General features: G+C 43.0%; 1 protein-coding gene across 2 annotated transcripts in view; it reads left to right on the top strand.

Moving 5' to 3' along the window:
• Window positions 1-23,487, top strand: part of UBE4B (ubiquitination factor E4B) — a 117,377-nt gene that overhangs the window by 76,775 nt on the left and 17,115 nt on the right. For both annotated transcript variants that reach the window (XM_081226414.1, XM_081226413.1), the window contains 7 exons: window positions 368-506; window positions 8,475-8,574; window positions 9,834-9,961; window positions 14,571-14,669; window positions 15,380-15,615; window positions 21,516-21,642; window positions 23,309-23,453. In XM_081226414.1, coding sequence (XP_081082540.1) covers window positions 368-506; window positions 8,475-8,574; window positions 9,834-9,961; window positions 14,571-14,669; window positions 15,380-15,615; window positions 21,516-21,642; window positions 23,309-23,453 — 974 coding nt within the window. The remainder of the gene's footprint in view (window positions 1-367; window positions 507-8,474; window positions 8,575-9,833; window positions 9,962-14,570; window positions 14,670-15,379; window positions 15,616-21,515; window positions 21,643-23,308; window positions 23,454-23,487) is intronic.

Raw genomic sequence — 23,487 nt, 5'->3', positions numbered from 1 at the left:
CCACCAGGGAAGTCCCATTAAGTCTAATTTTTTTAAAGTGTCCTTAGGGGCTTCCCTAGTGGCGCAGTGGTTGAGAGTCCGCCTGCCGATGCAGGGGACGCAGGTTCGTGCCCTGGTCCAGGAAGATCCCACATGCCGCGGAGCGGCTAGGCCCATGAGCCATGGCCGCTGAGCCTGCGTGTCCAGAGCCTGTGCTCCGCAACGGGAGAGGCCACAACAGTGAGAGGCCCGAGGACTGCAAAAAAAAAAAAAAAGTGTCTTTAAACTTCTTGAAAATACAGGTGTAATTTTGTCTTCTTAATTGTGCTTTTCCTCTGATATAGTCATGTGATAGATTTTATTTCGGGGATTTTGTTCTTTTTCCTAGATGGAGATCAATCTCCGTTTTCTGAGCCGAAATTCCCTACGGAATGCTTCTTTCTTACCCTGCACGCCCACCATCTCTCAATTCTGCCGGGTTGCCGACGCTACATCCGCAGACTCCGGGCCATCCGGGAGCTCAACAGGTATGTGCGTCATGCCATGTCCTGAGGTTGCCTGAGTCACCACTTGTTCTCACAAGCAGGCAGTTCCCTTGTGACCAGTAGATTTGAATGTGAGGGGTACATATGGTACAGTATACCATCTGCCTCTGCTACTACATCCATTTTCCTTGATTGACCAGAGTTCTTTACATGGTGAGGTGACCCAAACTTTGATTTCTAGAGTTCTCAACCCTTGGTATGTGGTTGAGACTTCCATTAACTTTTCACACTGGGCACCAATTTATCAGGAGGCACTTAAAGGATTTCTTGGGTTCCAGACATACCCCTCTTTCCCTGGACTGTGAAACAGTAACCCTGGTTTCCCTTAATAAACAAGATCATTTACTCCCACCAACATGTAATTCACTTGTTTTGCACATTGTCCTGTGGCATAAGAAGTCTAAAAGGGCCAGATAGTAACCTCAGTTTCCTATTCATTAGCACCATTGTTGTTTTTCATAATCTAAGCATTTCTCCCCATGTACCAACACCTGCAAACAAAGGTCACAGGGATAGGAGGCAAACGTTTTTTTGAACAGGTCATCTGGAATAATAATGGAGTAGCCACTTATACCATTTGGTCCAGGAGTGGTGTAGTCTGGGTATGATAGAAAATGTGTCATATCTGTATCTGCCTTGAATTAAAATAGAATCAATCACTTAATAATTCTAATAATTGCCTGGTAGGTTTCTTAATTTTTTTTTTCTACATGTAATCATGTTGTCTGTAAATGATGACAGTTTTCTTTCTTCCTCATAATTTTCTTTTTCATGCCTTACTGCCCTGGCTACAATTTCTACTGCAGTCTTGAGTAGAAGTATTGATAACTTTATTAAAATTTCCTTCTTATTCCAGTTAATGGGCGGAAGTTTTTTAGACATCCTCTATTATCAGATTAAGAAAATTCCCTTTTAGGTGATTATTTTCTACAAGTTTTTTGTTCTCAACAGGAGTTGAATTTTATTAAAATCTTTTTCCATCTCTGTTGAGGAGATCAGACTTTTTTTCCCCTTTATTCTATTAATATGGTTGAATTACATCAACTGGCTTTCTGATATCAAACCAATCTTACATTCTTTTATTATTATTATTATTATTATATTTATTTTATTCTTGACTGTGTTGGGTCTTAGTTGTGGCACGTGGGATCTTTGTTGAGGCATGCAGGATCTTTTGTTGCAGTTCCTGGGCTTCCCTCTAGTTGTGGCGTGTAGGTTTTCTCTCTGTAGTTGTGGCGCGCAGGCTCCAGAGTGTGTGGGTTCTCTAGTTCAGGCATGCAGGCCCAGTAGTTGTGGCACACAGGCTTAGTTGCCCCGTGGCATGTGGGATCTTAGTTCCCTGACCAGGGATCGAACCCGCGTCCCCTGCATTGGAAGGTGGATTCTTTACCACTGGACCACCAGGGAAGTTCCCTTATATTCTTGAAATGAACTCAACTCTATATTATTGCTTTTAAATCTCACTGGCTATTCAATTTGCTAATATTCTGTTTAGGAGTTTTGAGTCTATATTCAAAAGAAAGATTGACCTATGATTTTCATTTCTTGTTAAGTCCTTCTCAAATTTTGTTATCAACATTATTCTTGCCACATAGAATCAGTTGTGGAGTGTTCCCTCTTTGTATATTTTTTGAGGAGTTTATTGTGTAAGAATTATTTTATTTCTTCCTTAGATGTTTGGAAACATTGATGAAGTTGTCTGGGCTTAGAGTTTTCTATGTGGGAAGTTTTTAAAATTATGTATTTTATTGTTAATAGATATAGACCTGTTTAGATTTTCATTTCATCTTGTGCCAGTTTTCCCATGGTATGTAAAGTTTCAAAACTTTCCGATATGAAGTTGTTCATAGTATCCTCTTTTTATCATTTTGTGTCTGTAGGGCCTTTATTATTTCCTTTTAGTTTAATTTGCTTTTTGTTGATGTTTCTGTTGCTTTTTGAGGTTGATATTTAAATCATTCATTTTCAGCCCTTTCTTATATATGCATTTAAGGCTGTTTAGTTTCCCTCTAAGTATGGCTTTAGCTGCATCCCTCATTTTTAGTAGGTCATCTTTTTTACTGAGGTATAATAGACATATTACATTATGTTGGTTTCAGGTGTACAACATAATGATTTGATGTTTGCATATATTGCAAAGTGATCCCCGCGATAAGTCTAATTAACATCTGTCACCATACATAGTAACATACTTTTTTCTTGTGATGAGAACTTTTAAGATCTCTCTCAGCAACTTTCAAATACACAGTACAGTATTATTAACTATAGCCACCATGTTGTATATTACATCCCCATGACTGGTAGTTTGTGTACCTTTTGACTCCCTGGACCTATTTTGTCCACCCCACTCCCCCACCTCTGGCAGCCACCAGTCTTGTTCTCTGTGTCTTTGAACTTGGTATTTTGGGGTTTTGTTTGTTTTTTTTAGGATTCCATACATAAGTGAGATTATATGGTATTTTTCTCTGTCTGACTTATTTCACTTAGCATAATGCCCTCAAGGTCCATCCATGTTGTTACCAGTGGCAAAATTTCATTCTTGGGGCTTCCCTGGTGGCGCAGTGGTTGGGAGTCTGCCTGCTGATGCAGGGGACACGGGTTCGAGCCCTGGTCTGGGAGATTCCCACGTGCCGCGGAGCAACTAGGCCCGTGAGCCACAACTGCTGAGCCTGCGCGTCTGGAGCTTGTGCTCTGCAACAGGAGAGGCCGCGATAGTGAGAGGCCTGCGCACCGTGATGAAGAGTGACCCCCGCTTGCCACAACTAGAGAAAGCCCTCGCGCAGAGGCGAAGACCCACCACAGCAAAGATAAAGAAATTAATTAATAAACTCCTACCCCCAACATCTTAAAAAAAAAAAAAAATTTCATTCTTATTCATGGCCGAATAATATTCCTCTGTGTGTCTGCGTGTCTGTGACATTTCTTTTTCCATTTATCTGTTGGTGGACACTTAGATTTCTCTATCTTGGCTATTGTAAATAATGTTGCAGTGAACATGGGGGTGCATATATCTTTTCATTTTTGTTTTCGTGGGCTAAATACCAGAAGTGGAATTGCTGGATCATACGGTAGTTCTAATTTTAATTTTTTGAGGAACATCCATACTGTTTTCCATAGTGGTTGTTCCAGTTTACATTCCCACCAACAGTGCACAGGGTTTCCCTTTTCTCTACATTCTTACCAACACTTATTTCTTACCTTTTTGATAGTGGTCATTCTAACAGGTATGAGGTGATATCTCATTGTGGTTTTGATTTGCATTTCCTTGAGAGAGAGTGACCTTGAGTACCTTTTGGTATGTCATTTTATTGTTCAGTTCAAAATATATTCTAATTTTTATTATTTCTTACTTGGCTTGTGGATTATATAAAGGTGGGGTGCTTAAATTCCAGATTCTTGGGGCGATTTGTTCATTTATCTTTTGTTACTGATTTCTAGCTAAATTCCATTGTCAGAAGACACATTCTGATTTGTGTTCTTTGAACTTTATTGAGATTTGCTTTGTAGCTAACATTTAAATTAGTAAATGTTCCATAGCGGAAATGAGCGCACAGGAATTCTCTGGTGGTCCAGTGGTTAGGACTCTGCACTCTCACTGCCGAGGACCTCCGTTCAATCCCTGGTCAGGGAACTAAAATCCCACGCGCCACGCAGCCAAAAAAAAAAAGAAGAAAAGAAAAGAATCTGCTTTCTATATTGCTTTTTGCAGTATTTCACATATATCGATTAAGTTTGTTTATCTTTTGTTCAAATTTTCCTTATGTCTGCTGATTTTATCAGCTTATAATATCAGTTATTGAGAGGCTTATAAAAATTTCCAACTCTGACTTGTCTGTTCCTTCATCCTGGAATGGATGCCGTCCTGTGGTCCCATCATTCCCACTGACTTCAGAGGATACATTTCAATGGCACCATCTGCCATCTTCACTCCCAGCCTGCAGTGAGGGTTGGTGCCTTTCAGAGATGTTGGTGCTCCCCTCACCTGTGTATTTTTCAGTGCTGTGATACAAGAAGTATCTTCCAGGGCTTCCCTGGTGGCGCAGCGGTGAAGAATCTGCCTGCCAATGCAGGGGACACGGGTTCAAGCCCTGGTCCAGGAAGATCCCACATGCTACGGAGCAGCTAGGCCTGTAGTCTGTGGCAACTAAGCCTGTGTGCCACAACTACTGAGCCTGTGCTCTACAGCCTGCGAGCCACAACTACTGAGCCCACACACCTAGAGCCCATGCTCCACAACAAGAGAAGCCACTGCAATGAGAAGCCCGCACACCACAACAAAGAGTAGCCCCCGCTCGCCACAACTAGAGAAAGCCCGCACACAGCAATGAAGACCCAATGTAGCCAAAAATAAATAAATAAAATAAATTAATTTAAAAAAATAAAAAAGTTAGTTAAATAAATAAAAGTACATCTGGCTGAAGTCAGATTAAGAAAAAGAAAGAAGTATCTTCCAGGACGCAGTTGGGCTTTGTGTGTGTTTTGAGAGGGTGGTTTTCTGAGCTACTCATATATGGTAAATCTATATTAATATTCCCAGCTTCTTATAGTTTGGATTCCTTCCTCTGAATTTATATCAAGGAATTCCTAACAACTCAACTTCAATTCTAGGTTTTAGTCAACCAGGTGGGCACACAGTTAGAGGCCTCCCAGATACTCAGGATAAGGTTGAATCCAGAGACTCTGGTCGTTGTATTCACGTCAATGAATTTATCCCCACTTAGGAGTATGTTAGCATGTTCCTCTCTTGGTGATCAAGCATCTTCAGAATCTGTTCCACACATACTGCCACATTTCTTCACTACATATGTAGTAGGTAGAATAGTGGTGCGGCAAAGACGTTCACGTCCTAGTCCCCAGAACTTGTGAATGTGTTACCTTACATGGTAAAAGAGACTTTGCAGATGTGATTAATTGTAGGATCTTGAGATGGAGAGGTTTCCCTAGATTATCTGGGTGGACCCAATGCATCACAAGGGTCCTTTTAAGAGGGAGGCAAGAAGGTCAGAGTGAGAAAGGAAATGTGACGACAGAAGCAGACAGCAGAGTGATATGGGTCCACAAGCCAAGGAATGCGGGCTCCCTCTAGAAGCTGGAAAGGGCAAGGAAACACTCTCCCTAGAGCCTCCAGAAGGAATGCCTCCCCTGCTGACCCATTTTAGATTTCTGACCTCCGGAACTCTAAGACTATAATTGTGTTGCTGCAAGCCAGCAAGTTTGTGATGATTTGTTACAGCAGCATTAGGGAGCTAATATACCATATTAGCAAATCTTGGTCTTTCTTTTTTCTTTGCTCTTCCTGCATGTGGCTTTTCCTGCATGTGTGCTTTTCCTGCATGTGGCTTTGTAATTGGCCCATAAGGACAGTGATTGATCTCACTCCAGTTGCGGTTCTGGAAGCAATAATGTATGATGGGTTGGGACCTAAGGGAGATTGGCATCATCCTGCAATTTGACCACCTGAACTACAATCACTGCAGAAGCTGCTTCTGCTGTCAGACAAGGCTCATGGGATTTAGGGATTTGGGTACTTTGGTTCTCCCGAACTCCTCCATTTGAATTCTTGGAGTCCCAGTCTTTGCTGTGACATTCAGATAAGAGATCCAGTGAGGTTATGGATTCAGTCTATGTTATAATTTGGTGCTTTATAGGACCAGACTCTGCTTCTCTATGGTCGTCTTAGAAACTCCCTGACTCATTGGCTTGTTCTTGAGGCGAGATTTTAAAATCTGGAGCCTGTCATTTTCTTCTGTGAGCTCTCCAGCATAGTTACAAGTAGCCACACCATCTCTTCACTCCAGGAGGTCACTGGTGATCGTTTATGCAGCTGTTTTTCCACTGAGAACCTGGGCTACCAGTTTTATGCCCTCACATGCTAACTGAATCTTCACCGCTCTCTTTTTTTTATATATATATATTTATTTATTATTTATTTTGGCTGCACCGGGTCTTAGTTGCAGCACATGGGATCTTAGTTGTGGCATGCGGGATCTAGTTCCCCAACCAGGGATCGAACCCAGGCCCCATGCATTGGGAGTGTGGAGTCTTACCCACTGGATCACTGGAAGTCCCCTTCACCACTTTCAAACCGGCCCAGTCGAAGAACTAATCCCAAAGGCCCATTTGTCTGGAGGGCCTGTTACCTGTAACCTCTTCTTGCCAATAAGCATATAGGTCATTATGTTAGTTTCCTTTTGCTGCTGCAACAGATTACCACGACCTTCGTGAGTTAAAACCACAAAAATTATTACCTTAGGGCTCTGGTGGTCAGAAGTCCTAAAATCAAGGCTGCATTCCTTCTGAGGCTCTAGGGAAGAATCTCTTTCTTTGCCTGTTTCAGCTGCTGGAGACCCCCTACATTCCTTGGTTCACGGCCCCCTTCCTCTCTTTTCAAAATCAGCAGCATCGTATCTTCAGCTCTCCCTCTCTCTGACCTCTGCTTCACTTGTCACAACTCTTTCTCTCACTCTGACTCCCTCTTTCTCTTAGAAGGACCCTGAGATGACACTGGGCCCACCCAGACATACGGGCCCGTCTCGGGCCCCATACCCTTAATCACATATGCAGGTTTCCTCTTGCCATGTAAGGTAACATATTCACAGGTTCTGGGGATTAAGCTGTGACATCTTCCTGTGGGGCGGTGGGGCGGAGCATTATTCTGTCTACCATTATTCATGTTCCAGTTGTAGACAGAGGAATCCACTTTATCTGAGATAAGCAGAAAGGGGATAATTAAAGGCTACTGTTTGGTTTATTGAATCATTGACATGCCTGGAAAAGAGGACTCCCAGAGCTCTTCTTCGAACCTGGCCTGGCGGGAAGAAGCTGCTTCAGGGTTCAGCCTCTGCTAGTGCTTCACGCAAAACCCCTCCACACTGTGCTTCCAGAAGAACCGTGTGGTTGTCACTTCACTATATTCACTTCTGCCTTCAGCGAGGGCTCACCTCTTGGTGGAAGCCAGGTCGTGTGCAGAAATGCTGGCAGCAAGGGAGTCTAGGAAATGTAGTTTTTGTTTTTGTTTAATTAATGTATTTAGTTGATTTATCTTTGGCTGTGTCGGGTCTTGGTTGCTGTGCGCGGGCTTTCTCTAGTTGCGGCGAGCGGGGGCTGCTCTTCGTTGCGGTGCGCGGGCTTCTCATTGTGGTGGCTTCTCTTATTGTGGAGCACAGGCCTCTAGGCGTTCAGTAGCTGTGGCACGCGGGCTCAGTAGTTGTGGCTCGCAGGTTCTAGAGCGCAGGCTCAGTAGTTGCGGCACACGGGCTTAGCTGCTCCGCAGCATGTGGGATCTTCCTGGACCAGGGCTCGAACCCATGTCCCCTGCATTGGTATGCGGATTCTTAACCGCTGCACCACCAGGGAAGTCGCTAGGAAATGTACTTTTAAAGAATTTATTGCCCCCTAGTTTCCTACACAAAGTTTTGATAGATAGAAAGGGTTGACATAGTGTTAAGTGAACCAGTCTTTAAAATATGCAGCATATTACATGATCAGGGAAGGCTTTACCTGTCTGACAGGTGATATTCGAGGAGATACCTGAAGGGAGTGAAGGAGCAAGTCGCAAAGGTAACCTCAGAGAAGAGCATTCCAAGCAGAAGGAAAAGTGCCCTTAGTAAAGTAGCCTTCTGTTTGGGGTAATTGAGTAGGCATAGTAACCTTGCATTTTCTCCCTCCCAGAAAAACAGGGAACAATGTATTTCCTTCCAAAAGTAATGATTACTGTATTTCATCAAATCTAAAATGCCATCCACTTTAAGACATCGTTACGTTGGGAACCAATAAGAAAGAAAAGTACTGCCAACTTAGCCATAACTTGCCACTGAGTTTGGTGATGCTGACATGGGGGGAGAGAGGGGACATGTGTCTGAGAGTCAGTGACATGGTGAAAATGAATAGGTAAGGTGGGTGATGGATCTGTGTGTCTTCTTGCATTTGACTGTTAGTCTTTACTTTTAGAACTGTGGAAGATTTGAAAAACAATGAAAGCCAATGGAAAGACTCCCCACTGGCAGCTAGACACCGTGAAATGCTGAAGCGCTGCAAAACTCAGCTTAAGGTTTGTATCATTAATTGGGATAATTATAGCCTCATAATAGTAATTTTCCCACCAGAATATGTGCCTTGAATGAGCAGTTTAATGTCCTCAGTTTTTCTCATTATTCTCTTCCCCCCAAGATAAAAATGGTACATTTAAAAACTTGTGGATAGTTTCTATGTATGTTTAAATCTCAGGACAGAAAGTGCCTATGCCTGTGCCAATGACAATATGAATTCTTAATGGATTTTATCATCCTCAGTTGAACATCACCTCCCTTTCCTTGCCTTGTGCAGGATCCTCCCCATCTGCTAACCCTCACCCCCGCACCTCAAAACACACACGACTCCAGTTTGTCCAGCCATGCATTTTCTTGATGTTTCACAAAGTGGATTTGTGGTAGTGGAAAGATTCCTTTCCTTTGCCCCTCGTTCTTCGTTTAATTGAAAATGATCCATCGCATAGAACCTAACTGCAGACGGGAAGATTTCTGCTTATGAGACATAGCTGGAAACAAATGCTAGCTAAGGTGGTACAAGGGAAGCACAGACAGCAAATTTATGCATTTTTCATGTATGCATTTTTATGTTCAAATTACAAAGCTGAATGTTAGCTGGTCGTGTTTTTTGTTGATTAGTAGGATGATGTGTAGACATTTTACCTGTCTTAGATTTCTGGTACAAGTTAAGATTTCAGTTTTATTTATCTATACAGTAGACCTCTTGGAGATGCCAAAAAAGCTGGGGGCTCTTTTCTGGGGTCTATAGACCCCCTAAGCACTCCAGAGATAGGTTTCAAGAAGCCTATAAACTATTGATATGCAGTGTGTGCTCACGTGTGTGTTTAAACTCACAGCGATACCCTGAGGGGGGGTATTATACCCTTGGTGGACAAGCATTTTGCCCAGGAGCAGCTTTTCAGTGCTGACCTGGAACCAAGAGGCGGATTTGTCTGGCTCTTCTCAGTAACCATCCCTGACTTCCGAAGGGCCTCCCCCATCAGGTTATTTGAATATGGCAGTGACGACCTAACCTTTTTCAGCATTGACTGTGTGCTAGGTTCTGTGGCCAGTGATTCGCATGGCATGCCTTTTCTTTCTCTTAGAACAGAGAAAGAGAAAGCTCTTGAGACATGACCAGCATCTTACAGGCAGTTAGCAATGAAGCTCTTGAAGCCCTAGAGCCTAGGTTTCCCATCTCCTTGCCCATTCCCTGCCCAATCACGCTGCAGGCACTTAGCCACCAACTAATCTATGGGCGGGGACATACCTGCTTCCGCAGAAACTGGTCCGATGCAAGGCCTGTGCTGATGCTGGTTTACTTGACGAGAGCTTCCTGAGACGATGTCTGAATTTTTACGGCCTTCTCATTCAGCTGCTGCTCCGCATCCTGGACCCCGCCTATCCCGAGTGAGTGCGCTCTGTCCTCTTCACCCGGCTCCACTCCCCACGCTGTGTTGTCTTTATCGTTCTTCAAAGCCGATACCTAAAACAAGACCCTTAACGTTATTAAGAATTCATTTCCAGGTTGTACTTATATAGAAAGGAGTAATATTAATAAATATTTTCGGGGACTTTCCCTGGCAGTCCAGTGGTTAAGAGTCCACACTCCCAATGCAGGGGGTGTGGGTTCGACCCCTGGTCGGGAAACTAAGATCCCCACGTGCCGCATGGCGCGGCCTGGGGGAAAAAAAATTAAGTAAGTAAATATTTTCCTTGGAATTAGTTACAGTAATAAGGGACTGTCAACACCTATTAAATTAATTTTGACATAGTGCTTTTTGAAAATTGGCTATAAAATCTTCAGGGTTTTTTTTTTGTCGTTGTTCTGGGTTTGTTTGGTTTTTGTTTTGTTTTTTTTGCTTTTATTTATTTAGTTAGTTACTTAGTTATTTAGTTTTGGCTGCGTTGGGTCTTCGTTGCTCTCTGAAGGCTTTTTCTAGTTGCCGCGAGAGGGGGCTACTCTTCGTTGCAATGCACGGGCTTCTCATTGAAGTGGCTTCTCTTGTTGCGGAGCACGGGCTCTAGGCACGCGGGTTTCAGTAGTTGTGGCATGTGGGCTCAGTAGTTGTGGCTCACAGGCTGTAGAGCGCAGGCTCAGTAGTTGTGGCACACGGACTTGTTGCTCTGTGGCATGTGGGATCTTCCTGGACCAGGGCTCGAACCTGTGTCCCCTGCATTGGCAGGCAGATTCTTATCCACTGCGCCACCAGGGAAGCCTGGCTTTTATTTATTTTTTTAAATTGAAGCAGAGTTGATTTACAGTGTTGTGCCAGTCTCTGCTGTGCAGCAAAGTGACTCAGTTACTCATATATAGACATTCTTTTCTTTTTTAATATTCTTTTCCATTATGGTTTATCACAGGATAGTGAATATAGGTCCCTGTGTTTATACAGTAGGACCTTGTTGTTTATCCATCGTATATATAATAGTTTACATCTGCTAATCCTACACTCCCAATCCTTCCTTCCCCCACCCCCCTCCCCCTTGGCAACCACAAGTCTGTTCTCTATGCCAGTGAGTCTGTTTCTGTTTTGTAGATAGGTTCATTTGTGCCATATTTTAGATTCCACATATGGGTGATACCGTGTGGTATTTGTCTTTCTCTTTCTGACTTCCTTCACTTAGCATGATAATCTCTAGTTGCATGCATGTTGCCGCAAATGGCATTATTTCGTTCCTTTTTATGGCTAAGTAATATTCCCTTGTGTATATATGTACCACACCTTCTTTATCCATTCATCTGTCAATGAACATTTAGGTTTTTTCCATGACTTGGCTATTGTGAATAGTGCTGCTGTGCACATAGGGGTGCATGTATCTTTTTGACTTATAGTTTTGTCCACATATATGCCCAGGAGTGGGATTGCTGGATCATCTGGTGATTCTGCTTTTAGTTTTTTTTTTTTTTTTTTTTTTTTTTTTTTGTGGTACGCGGGCCTCTCACTGTTGTGGCCTCTCCCGTTGCGGAGCACAGGCTCCGGATGCGCAGGCCCAGCGGCCATGGCTCACGGGCCCAGCCGCTCCGCGGCATATGGGATCCTCCCAGACCGGGGCACGAACCCGTATCCCCTGCATCGGCAGGCGGACTCTCAACCACTGCGCCACCAGGGAGGCCCTGCTTTTAGTTTTTTGAGGAACCTTCGTACTCTTCTCCACAGTGGCTGCACCAACTTACATCCCCACCAACAGCGTCAGAGGGTTCCCTTTTCTTTACACCCTCTCCAGCATTTGCTATTTGTAGACGTCTTAACGATGGCCATTCTGACCAGTGTGAGGTGGTACCTCATTGTAGTTTTGATTTGCATGTCTCTGATGATTAGCAGTGATGAGCGTCTTTTCCCGTGCCTACTGGCCACCGGTAGGTCTTCTTTGGAGAAGTGTCTAGTAAGGTCTTTGGCCCATGTTTCAATTGTGTTTTTTGATTTTCTTGCTGTTGCGTTGTATGAGTTTGTCTAGTTTGGAGATTAAGCCCTTGTCTGTCACATTATGTGCAGATACTTTTCTCCCAGCCCATAGGTTGTCTTTTCGTTTTATGGTTTCCTTTGCTGTGCAAAAGCTTGTAAATTTCATTAGGTCCCATTTGTTTATTTTTGCGTTGATTTCTATTGCCTTGGGAGACTGACCTAAGAAAACATTGGTTTGATTTATATCAGAGAATGCTTTGCCTATGCTCTCTTCTGGGATTTTATGGTGTCCTGTCTTATGTTTAGGTCTTTGAGACATTTTGAGTTTGTGTTTGTTCATGGAGTGAGGGTGTGTCCTAATGTCATTGATTTACGTGCAGCTCTCCAACTTTCCCAGCACCACTTGCTGAAGAGACTGTTTCCCATTTTATATTCCTGGAAAATGGGCTATAAAATCTTTGATTGATAGAAAAGGAAATTGGAAGCTAAACGCTGGAGCTAACAGGATATTAGGTCCCCCTAGACACTGGGTCCAGGCAAATCCCTAGTGAATTCAGAGAATGAGCTGAGAACATTCTTGATCTCTTTATCATCACCTGGACAGCTCCTCCAGGCAGGCATTTTTGTTTTATTTATTATTATTTTATGGTTATTGTGAAATCTCAGGATCACCAACGTTGGTGAGGTTGGCCCAAGCCCCCTGCAGGAGTGGAAAATATTGGGCTGGCCAAAAGGTTCGTTCCGTTTTTTCCGTAAGGTGGCTCTAGTGGCACTTAGTCGTCTTTAACTTCATTCGAAACAATTTTGTTAGGTTGTATGTGACGGCTGTCATGTCAGCGTGCATTTTAAAAAAAGACTTAACAAAATTGGTGAATTTTGGGGTAGCCATTTTAATATTGAAGATGGAAGGAAAAAGTCAGATTTTCAGCATATTATGCTTTATTACTTCAAGAAAGGTAAAAATGCAGCTGAAACGCAAAAAAAGGTTTGTGCAGTGTATGGAGAAGGTGCTGCGACTGATCGAATGTTGTCAGAAGTGGTTTGCGAAGTTTCGTGCTGGAGATTTCTCACTGGATGACACTCCACGGTCGGATAGACCAGTTGAAGTTGATAGAGATCAAATCAAGACATTAACTGAGAACAATTAATGTTATACCATGTGGGAGATAGCCGCATACTCAAAATATCCAAATCAAGCGTTGGAAATCATTTGCACCAACTTGGTTATGTTAATGGCTTTAATGTTTGGATTCCACATAAGTTAAGCAAAAAAAACCTTCTTGACTGTATTTCCGAATGCCATTCTCTACTTAAATGTAATGAAAATGTTCTGTTTTGTTTTTTTTTTTTTTTTTTTTTTTTTTTTTTTTTTGCTGTACGTGGGCCTCTCACTGTTGTGGCCTCTCCCATTGCGGAGCACAGGCTCCGGCTGCGCAGGCTCAGCGGCCAAGGCTCACGGGCCCAGCCGCTCCGCGACATGTGGGATCCTCCCAGACCGGGGCACAAACCCGTGTCCCCTGCATCGGCAGGCGGACTCTCAACCACTGCGCCACCAGGGAAGCCCAAATGTTCTGTTTTTAAAACAAATTGTGATGGGCAGTGAAAAGTGGATACTGTGCAGTAATGTGGAGTGGAAGAAATCGTGGGGCCAACGAAATGGACCACCACCAACCACACCAAAGGCCGGTCTTCATCCAAAGAAGGTGATACTGTGTATGTGGTGGGACTGGAAGGGAGTCCTCTATCATGAGCTCCTTCTGGAAAACCAAACGATTAATTCCAACAAGTACTGCTCCCAGTTAGATCAACTGAAAGCAGCACTCAGCAAAAAACGTGCGGAATTAGTCAACAGAAAACGCATAATCTTCCATCAGGATAACACAAGACCACATGTTTCTTTGATGACCAGGCAAAAACTGTTACAGCTTGGCTGGGAAGTTCTAATTCATCTGCCGTATTCACCAGACATTGCACCTTTGGATTTGAATTTATTTCAGTCTTTACAAAATTCTCTTAATGGAAAAAATTTCAATTCCCTGGAAGACTGTAAAAGGCACCTGGAACAGTTCTTTGCTCAAAAAGATAAAAAGTTTTGGGAAGATGGAATTATGAAGTTGCCTGAAAAATGGCAGAAGGTAGTGGATCAAAAGGGTGAAGACATCATTCAATCAAGTTCTTGGTGAAAACGAAAAATGTGTCTTTTATTTTTACTTAAAAACCAAAGGCACTTTTTGGCCACCCCAATAGTATTTAAAGTACACGTGTAGCTCTGTTGACTCAAACAGTTTGAGTTCCATAAAATGACCAAACATGACCCTTTTATTTCCTTCACATTTATTGCATTAATCTTAATGCAGTAAATAAAAATCAAGAAATCAAGAAAAGGAAAAACAAAAATGTTTCACGTCCACCCTAGCCTATCCCTGTCTTCATTATTCCCTGTTCATTTCTGGTTGTAGTTTCTTTGCCTGTGCACTTTTTACATAGTTCTGTTATATAGAATGAGAGCTTTTTCCAAATGAAACACTTAACTTGGAATGGTAGTATAATATTCCTTGTAGTTTGATGTGTCATGATTTCATTTTGTAACCTGTACTTTTTCTCTTTGACAGTGTCACACTGCCTTTAAGTTCAGATGTCCCCAAGGTATTCGCAGCATTGCCTGAGTTTTATGTAGAAGATGTTGCTGAATTTTTATTTTTTATTGTACAGTAAGTCCCATTCACATATTACATAGTTCTAATGTGTGTTTGTATTTAATATGTACATTATATTATGAACCTCCATCTTAAATGCCACTGCTTTAACCGAATGCTGCCTGGAGACTGGAAAAATAAATCCGGCTGTGGCATCCAGCCAATTCCAATAATAACTCAAGACAGAGGAGGATTAACAGTGCTGGTAATAATGTGCTCTGTGAAAAGTGAGTCGAATTGTGTGTCTGAGAAACAAGGAGAAAACCGTTTATAAATATCTGAGTGAACATTCAAAAGCCAGAAATACCCACCTCTGTATTTTGTACCAAGTTTTTTCTCAATTGTAAAATTAAAGAACGCTTACAAAGAAATAGGTTGAGTTTATAACCAATATTTGAACTTTGAAAAAATGAAAACAACTCCATCAACATATTTTTTAAGTCTTTTTGGTCGTGAAGATCTTTTGTAAAATTCACCTACGATTTAATCACACCTTTGGTTTATTTTCTAAAACATAAGTTAATGTAACATGCTATGGCCAATAGACGCAATGGGTTTTAAATCTACTTAGTTGTATTGGTAATAGTCACCTTAAACTCAGCAAGTTAAAGGGAATTCCGTGTCCTGGCTCCTAGACCTATTCGTCCCCTTCCTTGCCTAATGACACCAGCATCCACCCGTGTTTTCTCAGAGCTTTACTACCTGTTCCTCTCACCTTTCTTCAGATACTCTCCTCAGGTGCTTTATGAGCCCTGTACTCAGGATATTGTGATGTTCCTTGTTGTGATGTTGTGTAACCAGAACTACATCCGAAATCCATATCTGGTGGCCAAACTTGTAGAAGTCATGTTTATGACTAACCCTGCTGTTCAGCCACGGACCCAGAAGTTTTTTGAAATGATTGAGAACCATCCTCTCTCCACCAAGCTGTTGGTCCCTTCCCTGATGAAGTTTTATACAGGTAGGTTCCTGATGTATACAGGTGGGCAAGGTCGTCTAAAGCCAGTGGTTGAAGTTGTTCTAAACCTGTTACCTAATATTCTGACATCGGCTTATAAGTATGACCCACTAATACACTGCCAGCAGAGCATAAACTGTTGGTTATTTTTCCCCTGAGTTGTGGAAATATTACACTGACCACTCTATATACGAGTCCCTGATGATTCAGTGAGATCCATTGAAAGTCAGATGGGTAACACTGAGATCAAGTTGGTGTTTTTATCTGAAACTACCTGGGTCATTGTAGCTTTTAACTTACAACATTAGTTTTGCAACAGTGTCCTGTAACCCAGAGTTTCAAAACTGGGTAAAACCAGGAGCTTGTTAAAAATGCTTATTCTTGGAGATCCCACTCAAACCAACGGAATCAGGATCTCTGAGAGGCTTCACTCATTGACTGATTCTGTACATTCGTCCAATGCCTACTATTTGCCAGGCACTGTTCTAGGTGCTAGGTGACACTGGTGAACAAGACTGAGAATGTATCAGACACTCTGCAAGGAGGTCTTCCTCTTCTGGTTGAATTGTATTCCAAATTTTCATTTTTAATTTGGCTTTTGAACTGCAAATGTGTTTTCATAAAGCCTGTTACTTAGGGGACGCATTTACCTGTTCTCTACCAAAGGCACGGGATTGTACAAATAGAACATTTTCCCTCCAGTTTGTATATTTCTCAGGAAAGGAAGTGTGTTGTCTGTCTTCTTTTTATTTATTTATTTATTTATTTATTTATTTTTGGCTGTGTTGGGTGTTTGTTGCTGCGCGCAGGCTTTCTCTAGCTGCGGCGAGCGGGGGCTACTCTTCGTTGCGGTGCGCGGGGTTCTCATTGCGGTGGCTTCTCTTGTTGCGGAGCACGGGTTCTAGGCGCACGGACTTCAGTAGTTGTGGCATGCAGGCTCAGTAGTTGTGGTTTGTGGGCTCAGTAGTTGTGGATCGTGCAGGCTCAATAGTTGTGGCACGTGGGCTTAGTTGTTCCACGACATGTGGGATCTTCCCGGACCAGGGCTCGAACCTGTGTCCCCTGCATTGGCAGGTGGATTCTTAACCACTGCGCCATCAGGGAAGCCCCTGTCTGTCTTTTTATCTTCTATTGAACCTAGGACATTCTGGGTACCCATTTAGCAGAATGTACTCGCCATGCTCTTAGAAGAAACACCAGCCTCCCGGAGCACAGTCCATTATTGTTCACGGCGGCAGCAGCGGTTTGAGGATTCCTCTGTGTTCGGTGACAACCACCCCTTCCCTGTAGACCAAGACCTGCTCCTGCTTATTTTGGGCTGGTGCTGACATCTCTCTCGGTGTGCTTCTGAGGCTCAAGAACCTGTCTACCTCCTTTCCCCTTTGTCACTATTATCTTATGTCACCTACTGGGAGTTTCTCTCCTTCCCCAAGCCTGCCTGTATCCTCTTAAACCTAAACAAGTATGCAGGCCTCCTGAAGTTTTGTTAACATGCTCACCTTGGCAACAGCAGAGAACACTCCTGGGTAAAAGGCCCTCGCTTGGCTCTCCTGTCCTCCTCTTACCTCTCAGCCCTGGTAGGAGAGGACCACGGGCCATTCAGGTACAAGTGGTGCATCACCTGCGTACAGGACGGGACCTTGTATGGTCCCTTGCACCTGTCAGGCTTACCTGAATTGAAGGTAATTCTGCATTTCTTAAAATAATGATGAGGTACCTCTTTTCACCTATTAAATTTATTTTTAAGATGGGAATACCTAGTGCTAATATGGTTGTAGGGAAATAAACAAACCTGCAAAAAGCCTGTGTCATCTCCTCCGTAGCTCGTGTGTAGAATTAGTGCTATGCAACTCTCTGAGAATGTAAGTTGGTAAAGCCTTTCTGGAAGGCAAATTGGCAGTCCACACCAAAGCCTTCTATCTTCCATATCAGTCAAGGCCCAGTTAGGATAACCTGCCAGTTAGTTTAAGAGAGAGAATTTAACATAAGGAACTGGTGAAATAGGTAGTGGAAGACAGAAAAGGCAAATAAGGAACCCTGGGGTAGGACAGATTGTCAGTGCAGGGAGCAGCCATCATCTGTCCCTAGGGCTGGGGGAACCGAGGGAAAAGGCTGGGGTTATGGGGTTCTAGTGCCTCACATCAGTGCTTAGGCAGAACTGAGACCCAGGCCTGAGGAAGCATGCTGGCCAGCTGGTGGCTGGTGTCTCTGAGGGCATGTGGGATTCCTGGTCCTGTGAGTGTGGAACAAAGCTGGAAACAGGCCAGCTGCTGCTGCTGGGCTGGAGAGTCCATGATGGGAGCAGCAAGCCAGCAGAGGTCCAAGTCCCTTCTTCAGTTTTCCAGCTCCCTTGCAGCGCCCCTTGTTGGCGAGCCTAACGGGGGGCCAGCTGACAAAGGGAAACTTAAGAGTCCCAGTGTCAGTATCACAAAGCCAAGTATAAAGGGTGGATTTGGGGGGACCTCCCTGGTGGCCCAGTGGTTAAGGCTCTGTCCTCCCAATGCAAGGGCCCGGGTTCGATCCCTGGTCAGGGAACTAGATCCCACGTGCACACCGCACCTAAGAGTTACATGCCGCAACTAAGGAGCCCAGTGCCGCAACTAAGACCCGGCGCGACCAAAGAAATACATAAATAAATGTCTTTAAAAAAAAAAAAAAGGGTGGATTTGGGGCTGAGAGACAGCAGCTAAATAATGAGTACACCCTCTTACATGTAAACTTCATTCATAGTAATCGATTCTGTGGGAATAAATATAAATGTCTGTAAATGTTTATAACAGCATTCACTGTGTTAGTATTTATAATGCGGTACAGTGAGAGTATTAAAAACAACCTAAATTCCTGCCAATTGTGGGTCACTTAAGTAAATTATAGTTTATCCATACGGTGGGTCTATGTGAACCATGAAAAGTAGTGTGTTAATTACAGTACGTGGTTAAGTAATAAAAAGTAAAGAAAATGCCATGTAATGGAACAATATGTCAAGTATGACCACGATTTGGTACACATATATATATTACAGAAAAAAGTATGGGAGAATATATGCCAAAATATTAACAGTGAATTGGTTATTTATGAATGGTAGAAATGTGGGTAGTTTGGTGTTTTTGTTTTTGTTTTTAAATTATCTGAACATCTTAATTATTCTACAGTAAACATGCATTGTTAGTATTAAAAAAAAAAAATTTAGTTAAGTGCATTTTGTACTCAGATAGTGCCCTGGGCCTGTCACTGTGGCTTTGGGATAAAGAACAGGGCTGGGCCTCTTGCCCGTGAGAACAGTGCTGGGCCTGGGGGGCCCCCCACCGGTAAGGTTCCAGGAGCTGGTGGGCGGGTGTTGTTTCTCCTTTCCCCCTTGCCACCAAGCAGTGTGCCCTCTGGCCCTGGACCGCCTCTGTGGTGGTCCATGGGTATTAGATGATACCCATGCTAATAATAGCCACTGCTTATTGAACATTTACTAATCCTTTCACTTAATCCACACAGCAGTCCTCAAGATGGATGCTATAAATATCTCCATTTTACGAATGAGGAAACTGCAGCTTAGAAAGGTCAAGAAGCTTGCTGAAGGTAAACAGCCAGGGAGTGGCAGCGGCCTCAGCAGCTGGGCATTGGCACAGGTGCTCCTCCAGTTACCGCGGGCCCTGCGCCAAGGGAGCCCTGCCACGGGCGTGGTGGGCACTCCCCACGTGTCCGTCAAATCCATGTTAAGTCCTGCTGACCGAGGTCCTGGCTCCTGGGCACGGCTGACTCTCAGGCATGAATTAGAGATTGATCTCTGGAACAGGCTCCTCTTTTGCACCCCAGAGAGGGTATTCTAGCTTAGACAATACTTAAGATCAAATGTTTGTTCCAAAAATAAAACTGAGTTTCAGAAATAAGAGTATTTTATTTGTACCACAGCAGTCAGTGCCTTAAGGACCAGCTCTCAAAACTTGGCTTCTCAGAACCAGGAAGAACACTGATAACCGAGACTGTTCTCTTCCCCACGCTGATCTGAATCAGCAAAGCCAGCGTTAGCCCAAGTAGACTCGATCACTAATTCAACAAATACATATGGAGCTCCTACTGCGGGTCAGCTCTGGTGTTGCTGCCAGGGCCTAGCGGTGAGGACCCCAAATCCCCGCCATCACCAGTCAGGCACCCTCGCTGGGAGACAGACACTGAACCCATAAATGAGGTAATTCCAGAGAGTGAGTGTGAGAGGAAGGCCTGGTGCTGCTTTAAGAAGCATAGTCAGGGGAGGTCTCTGAGGAGATGACTTTGGAGTAATGTTGAAAATGAGACCCAAGAGGGAACCATAAGCAGATCTCAGCCACAGTGTGCAGGCAGTGAGGGCAGCAAGTGTAAAGGTCCTGAGGCCTAGGCAGCCTAGTGAATCAAGCAAGAAGACTCATGACGGGGGAGCGGCTACCAGGGATAGTTCGTTGCAGGCCTCTTAGAACTAGGACTTGAGGATTAGAACTTGGGCTGATGCAGTTCTGAGGGAACATTAGGAATGAATTTTTTTTTATTGTTGGGAGAGATGTACATTGATGGGTAGTGAGTTAACGGTCATTACTCAGCCTCTGCTATGTTCAGGATACAGTACAGGTGTTATGAGCCATTTAGAGCATCGACGAGGCTCTTTGTCAGCCCCCGGTGTTCTCCTGTGAACTCTGCTAAATCAGCCCTCCACGCTTTAGTTCACACTTTTGTACAGTTAATAAAATGACACTTAGTTCAGCTTAAAGAAAGGTTGACCTAATGAATATACGTAAGTGCTTTTAGATCTTTGTACCATAGGTCTTAGCTTATTCCTTTTATCTTTAAATAACTGTTTTCCTTTTTAATCCCAAGACACTGTTCATTGGCAAATGTAGAAAATAGCAAAAAGAAAATAAAAATCATTGATAATCTCTGCACTCAAGAGAGAATCTGTTAACATTTTGCTCTGTATCTTTCCAGTCAATTTGTATATCATGTGTGTGTGTGTGTTTGTATTTTTTAATATGATTGGACCCAAACTGTATATTTTGTTTGGTAGCCTGTGGTTTTCACTTAATATATCACAAATACCTTTTTGTGTTCTCTGTTGGGCACTTGGATTATTTATATTTTTTTCATATAAATAGTACTGTAATGAGTATCCTTGGAGATCAGTCTTTGAACATGTGTTTTCTTGAATAGAATTGGTGGGTCAGAAAGATGGGCATACTGGTGGCTTGTGATACATTTTGTCAAACTGTCTGTTCATCCCCACCAGCATTTATAGGGTGCCTTTTATCTTTTCCTTGAGTCGTACTGTCTTTACCTGACAGTTTTCCCTCTTTTTAAGATTTGTCATGAATTCAGGCACTTCTCATGCTTAAGCTGTTTGTCTTTTGGATAACTAAGTTTGATCTTTGTTCCATGTAAAAAGATACATGGATGATGGTAATTGGTAAATGAATGATGAGTACAGAGATTTACTATGCTTTTCTCTACTTTTAAAACATCAATTACACAAAAGTAGTTAAAATAATAGTCACATTTAGTAGGTATGTGGCCCTTAATAAAACTTAACCCAATTTTTTTCCTGCTCAGGGATACCCATTTAAAGTTCTATGGAATTTCTATAAATTAGTAAGAAAATTGGGGGAGTTATGAGAATTCAGATTCTGGTCATGGGTGTTGCCAAGCTGTTTTCCCAGCCCGGTTCCTTTTGTTATTGTGTCGTTGCCAGACCTTCGTTGTGAAACTTTTGTCCTCAAAACCACCTCGTAATTTCTCTTCTGCCCTCCATGTGAGATATAGACAAAATTTTATCACATCTCTGATTTTGCAGATTTGTATTATTCATTCAATGACATTGTAGCAGCAATAACTGCTTTTAGAAAGGGAAGAAAGTACATGTGCTTCAGTCCCTTGTCTTTCTTCTTTAGATGTTGAGCATACCGGAGCCACCAGCGAGTTCTATGACAAGTTCACCATTCGCTATCATATTAGCACCATTTTTAAAAGCCTTTGGCAAAATATAGCTCACCATGGCACCTTTATGGAGGAGTTCAAGTGAGTATTGGGCCCCTAATGTCACAGCTTGCTCTCTTGCAAATCACAGGTAGAGTGGCCACCTAAAAACTTTCACGGCTGGGTTCTTGTTGACTGTTTGCTTGGTCTCAGCCTCCCTTAAGTTTTCCAGATGGTTCTGCTAAATGTGAGCAGGGTTATCTAAATCTCTGTGCTCGACAGACATTGCTGAACTTTAGAGTTTTCAAGATACTGTGGGCATGGTATACATAGAGAAAGAATCTGTAACTCTTCTGAAATGATGTGTTGTGTTTTTTGGTGTTTCCTGATTACAGTATTAAATGAATTTGCAAAATGCCTAAAATGAGATCTTATGGTGCTCCTGAATATGATATCAAGGTTTAGAGTTAGAAATGTAAGGAGAACTTGAGATTCAGAAGCAGATAGGGTAAGGCTGTCACTTGAAGTGACGTTCTTTGTAGTGAGGCCCTAGACCTTGATTAAGGGCTTTTCATTACCAACCTGAAATTTCGGTGACTACTTAAACCTGGACATTAGTAATTCCATCTAAGTTACTGTAAAAAGAAAGGTGCTTCAAATAGAAAGGTAGGTGAAAATATTGAATTCTTGAATTATTCTTCAGAAGAAATTTTATCCCATCTCCTTGGATCTTTTGCGACCCATGTTCAGTCTTTGATCAAGCCTAGCTGTCACTTGTTTACCGAGTTACTAGTCAACAGTATAAGTATGACCAGTGGAGTAGCCATTTGCTAGACACCTTTCTGCAGAGTAATCTCTTTAAGTTAGTTATCTCGGTGAACTGCTCTTGTCATCAGAATTACATTCCAACAAAAAAAGCTTGGCATGAGCTTAGGAGACCAGGCAGGCCCACAGCTTGATCTGCCTGGTGCTAAGTATGAGTGTTCATCCTGAACTTCCCATGTTCCTGAAATCCAGGCCTCTGCCCTTGCTCACAGGAACTTCTCTTCCCCGCACCCCCGGCATGGGCTCATTGCCCTCTGGTCACCCAGCAGTAGATCCTGAAGTGTAGCTCCTCTTTTCTCTACTAATCTGGCAGATACAGAGTCTTAACAGGTGGGCCAGGCCCTCTCAGCTCACCAGCAAGTTCCTCCATTATAATAGGATATGCAGGACAGTTCCAGAGATTGGAAACTTCTGTTTCCATAAGGTATGTTAATATCCTACTTTATCAGTATTACAGCTTCCAATTTTTCTTCAACCTGTCTTTCTTTATAATAAAGAAGAACTGTATCGGAAGTTCTCTTATCTCTTATATGTGGGTATTTGTGCTTTCCTTATATGTTGGGGAGTTTAAGCATATTTTCTTTTCTAGTCTGGAAGAGTGTTTTCTCTACTTAAAATTGTTGAGGGAATGAGCTGGGGAGTGCTGGTAAATCCACTCTCTGGGGTGGAGGGGGGGATATCAGCATTTGCTGGTCGCCCGGGGTGTAAATAACGCCACTGTTGCCAAATTTGAGCTACCAAGGGAATTTGCTCACAGAACTCTAGAATGCTAGGACTTGGCTCTCGGGAACCGTGCAGGGTGGCTGTAGCACATCGGTGGAATGAGCTTATCAATTAATATGGAAGAATAACAAGGTCTCAGGAGATGTAGGGCTGCGGCACCGGAGCTGCACCTCCGCTCCAGGGAAATGTGTGACCATGTACCGTGTAATTGCCTTTTTAGTTCCGGGAAGCAGTTTGTCCGCTATATAAACATGCTGATCAACGACACAACATTTTTGCTCGATGAAAGCCTGGAGTCTCTGAAGCGGATCCACGAAGTGCAAGAAGAGATGAAGAACAAAGAACAGTGGGACCAGCTGCCCCGGGTGAGGACACGGTCCGGGTGATGGGACGGCATTG

The sequence above is a fragment of the Mesoplodon bidens genome, assembly GCF_964165515.1.
Source record: "Mesoplodon bidens genome assembly, chromosome: 2".
Taxonomy (NCBI): Eukaryota; Metazoa; Chordata; class Mammalia; order Artiodactyla; family Ziphiidae; genus Mesoplodon; species Mesoplodon bidens.
Note: the sequence above shows the minus strand (reverse complement) of the source record. Positions and strands in the feature narration are given on the sequence as shown.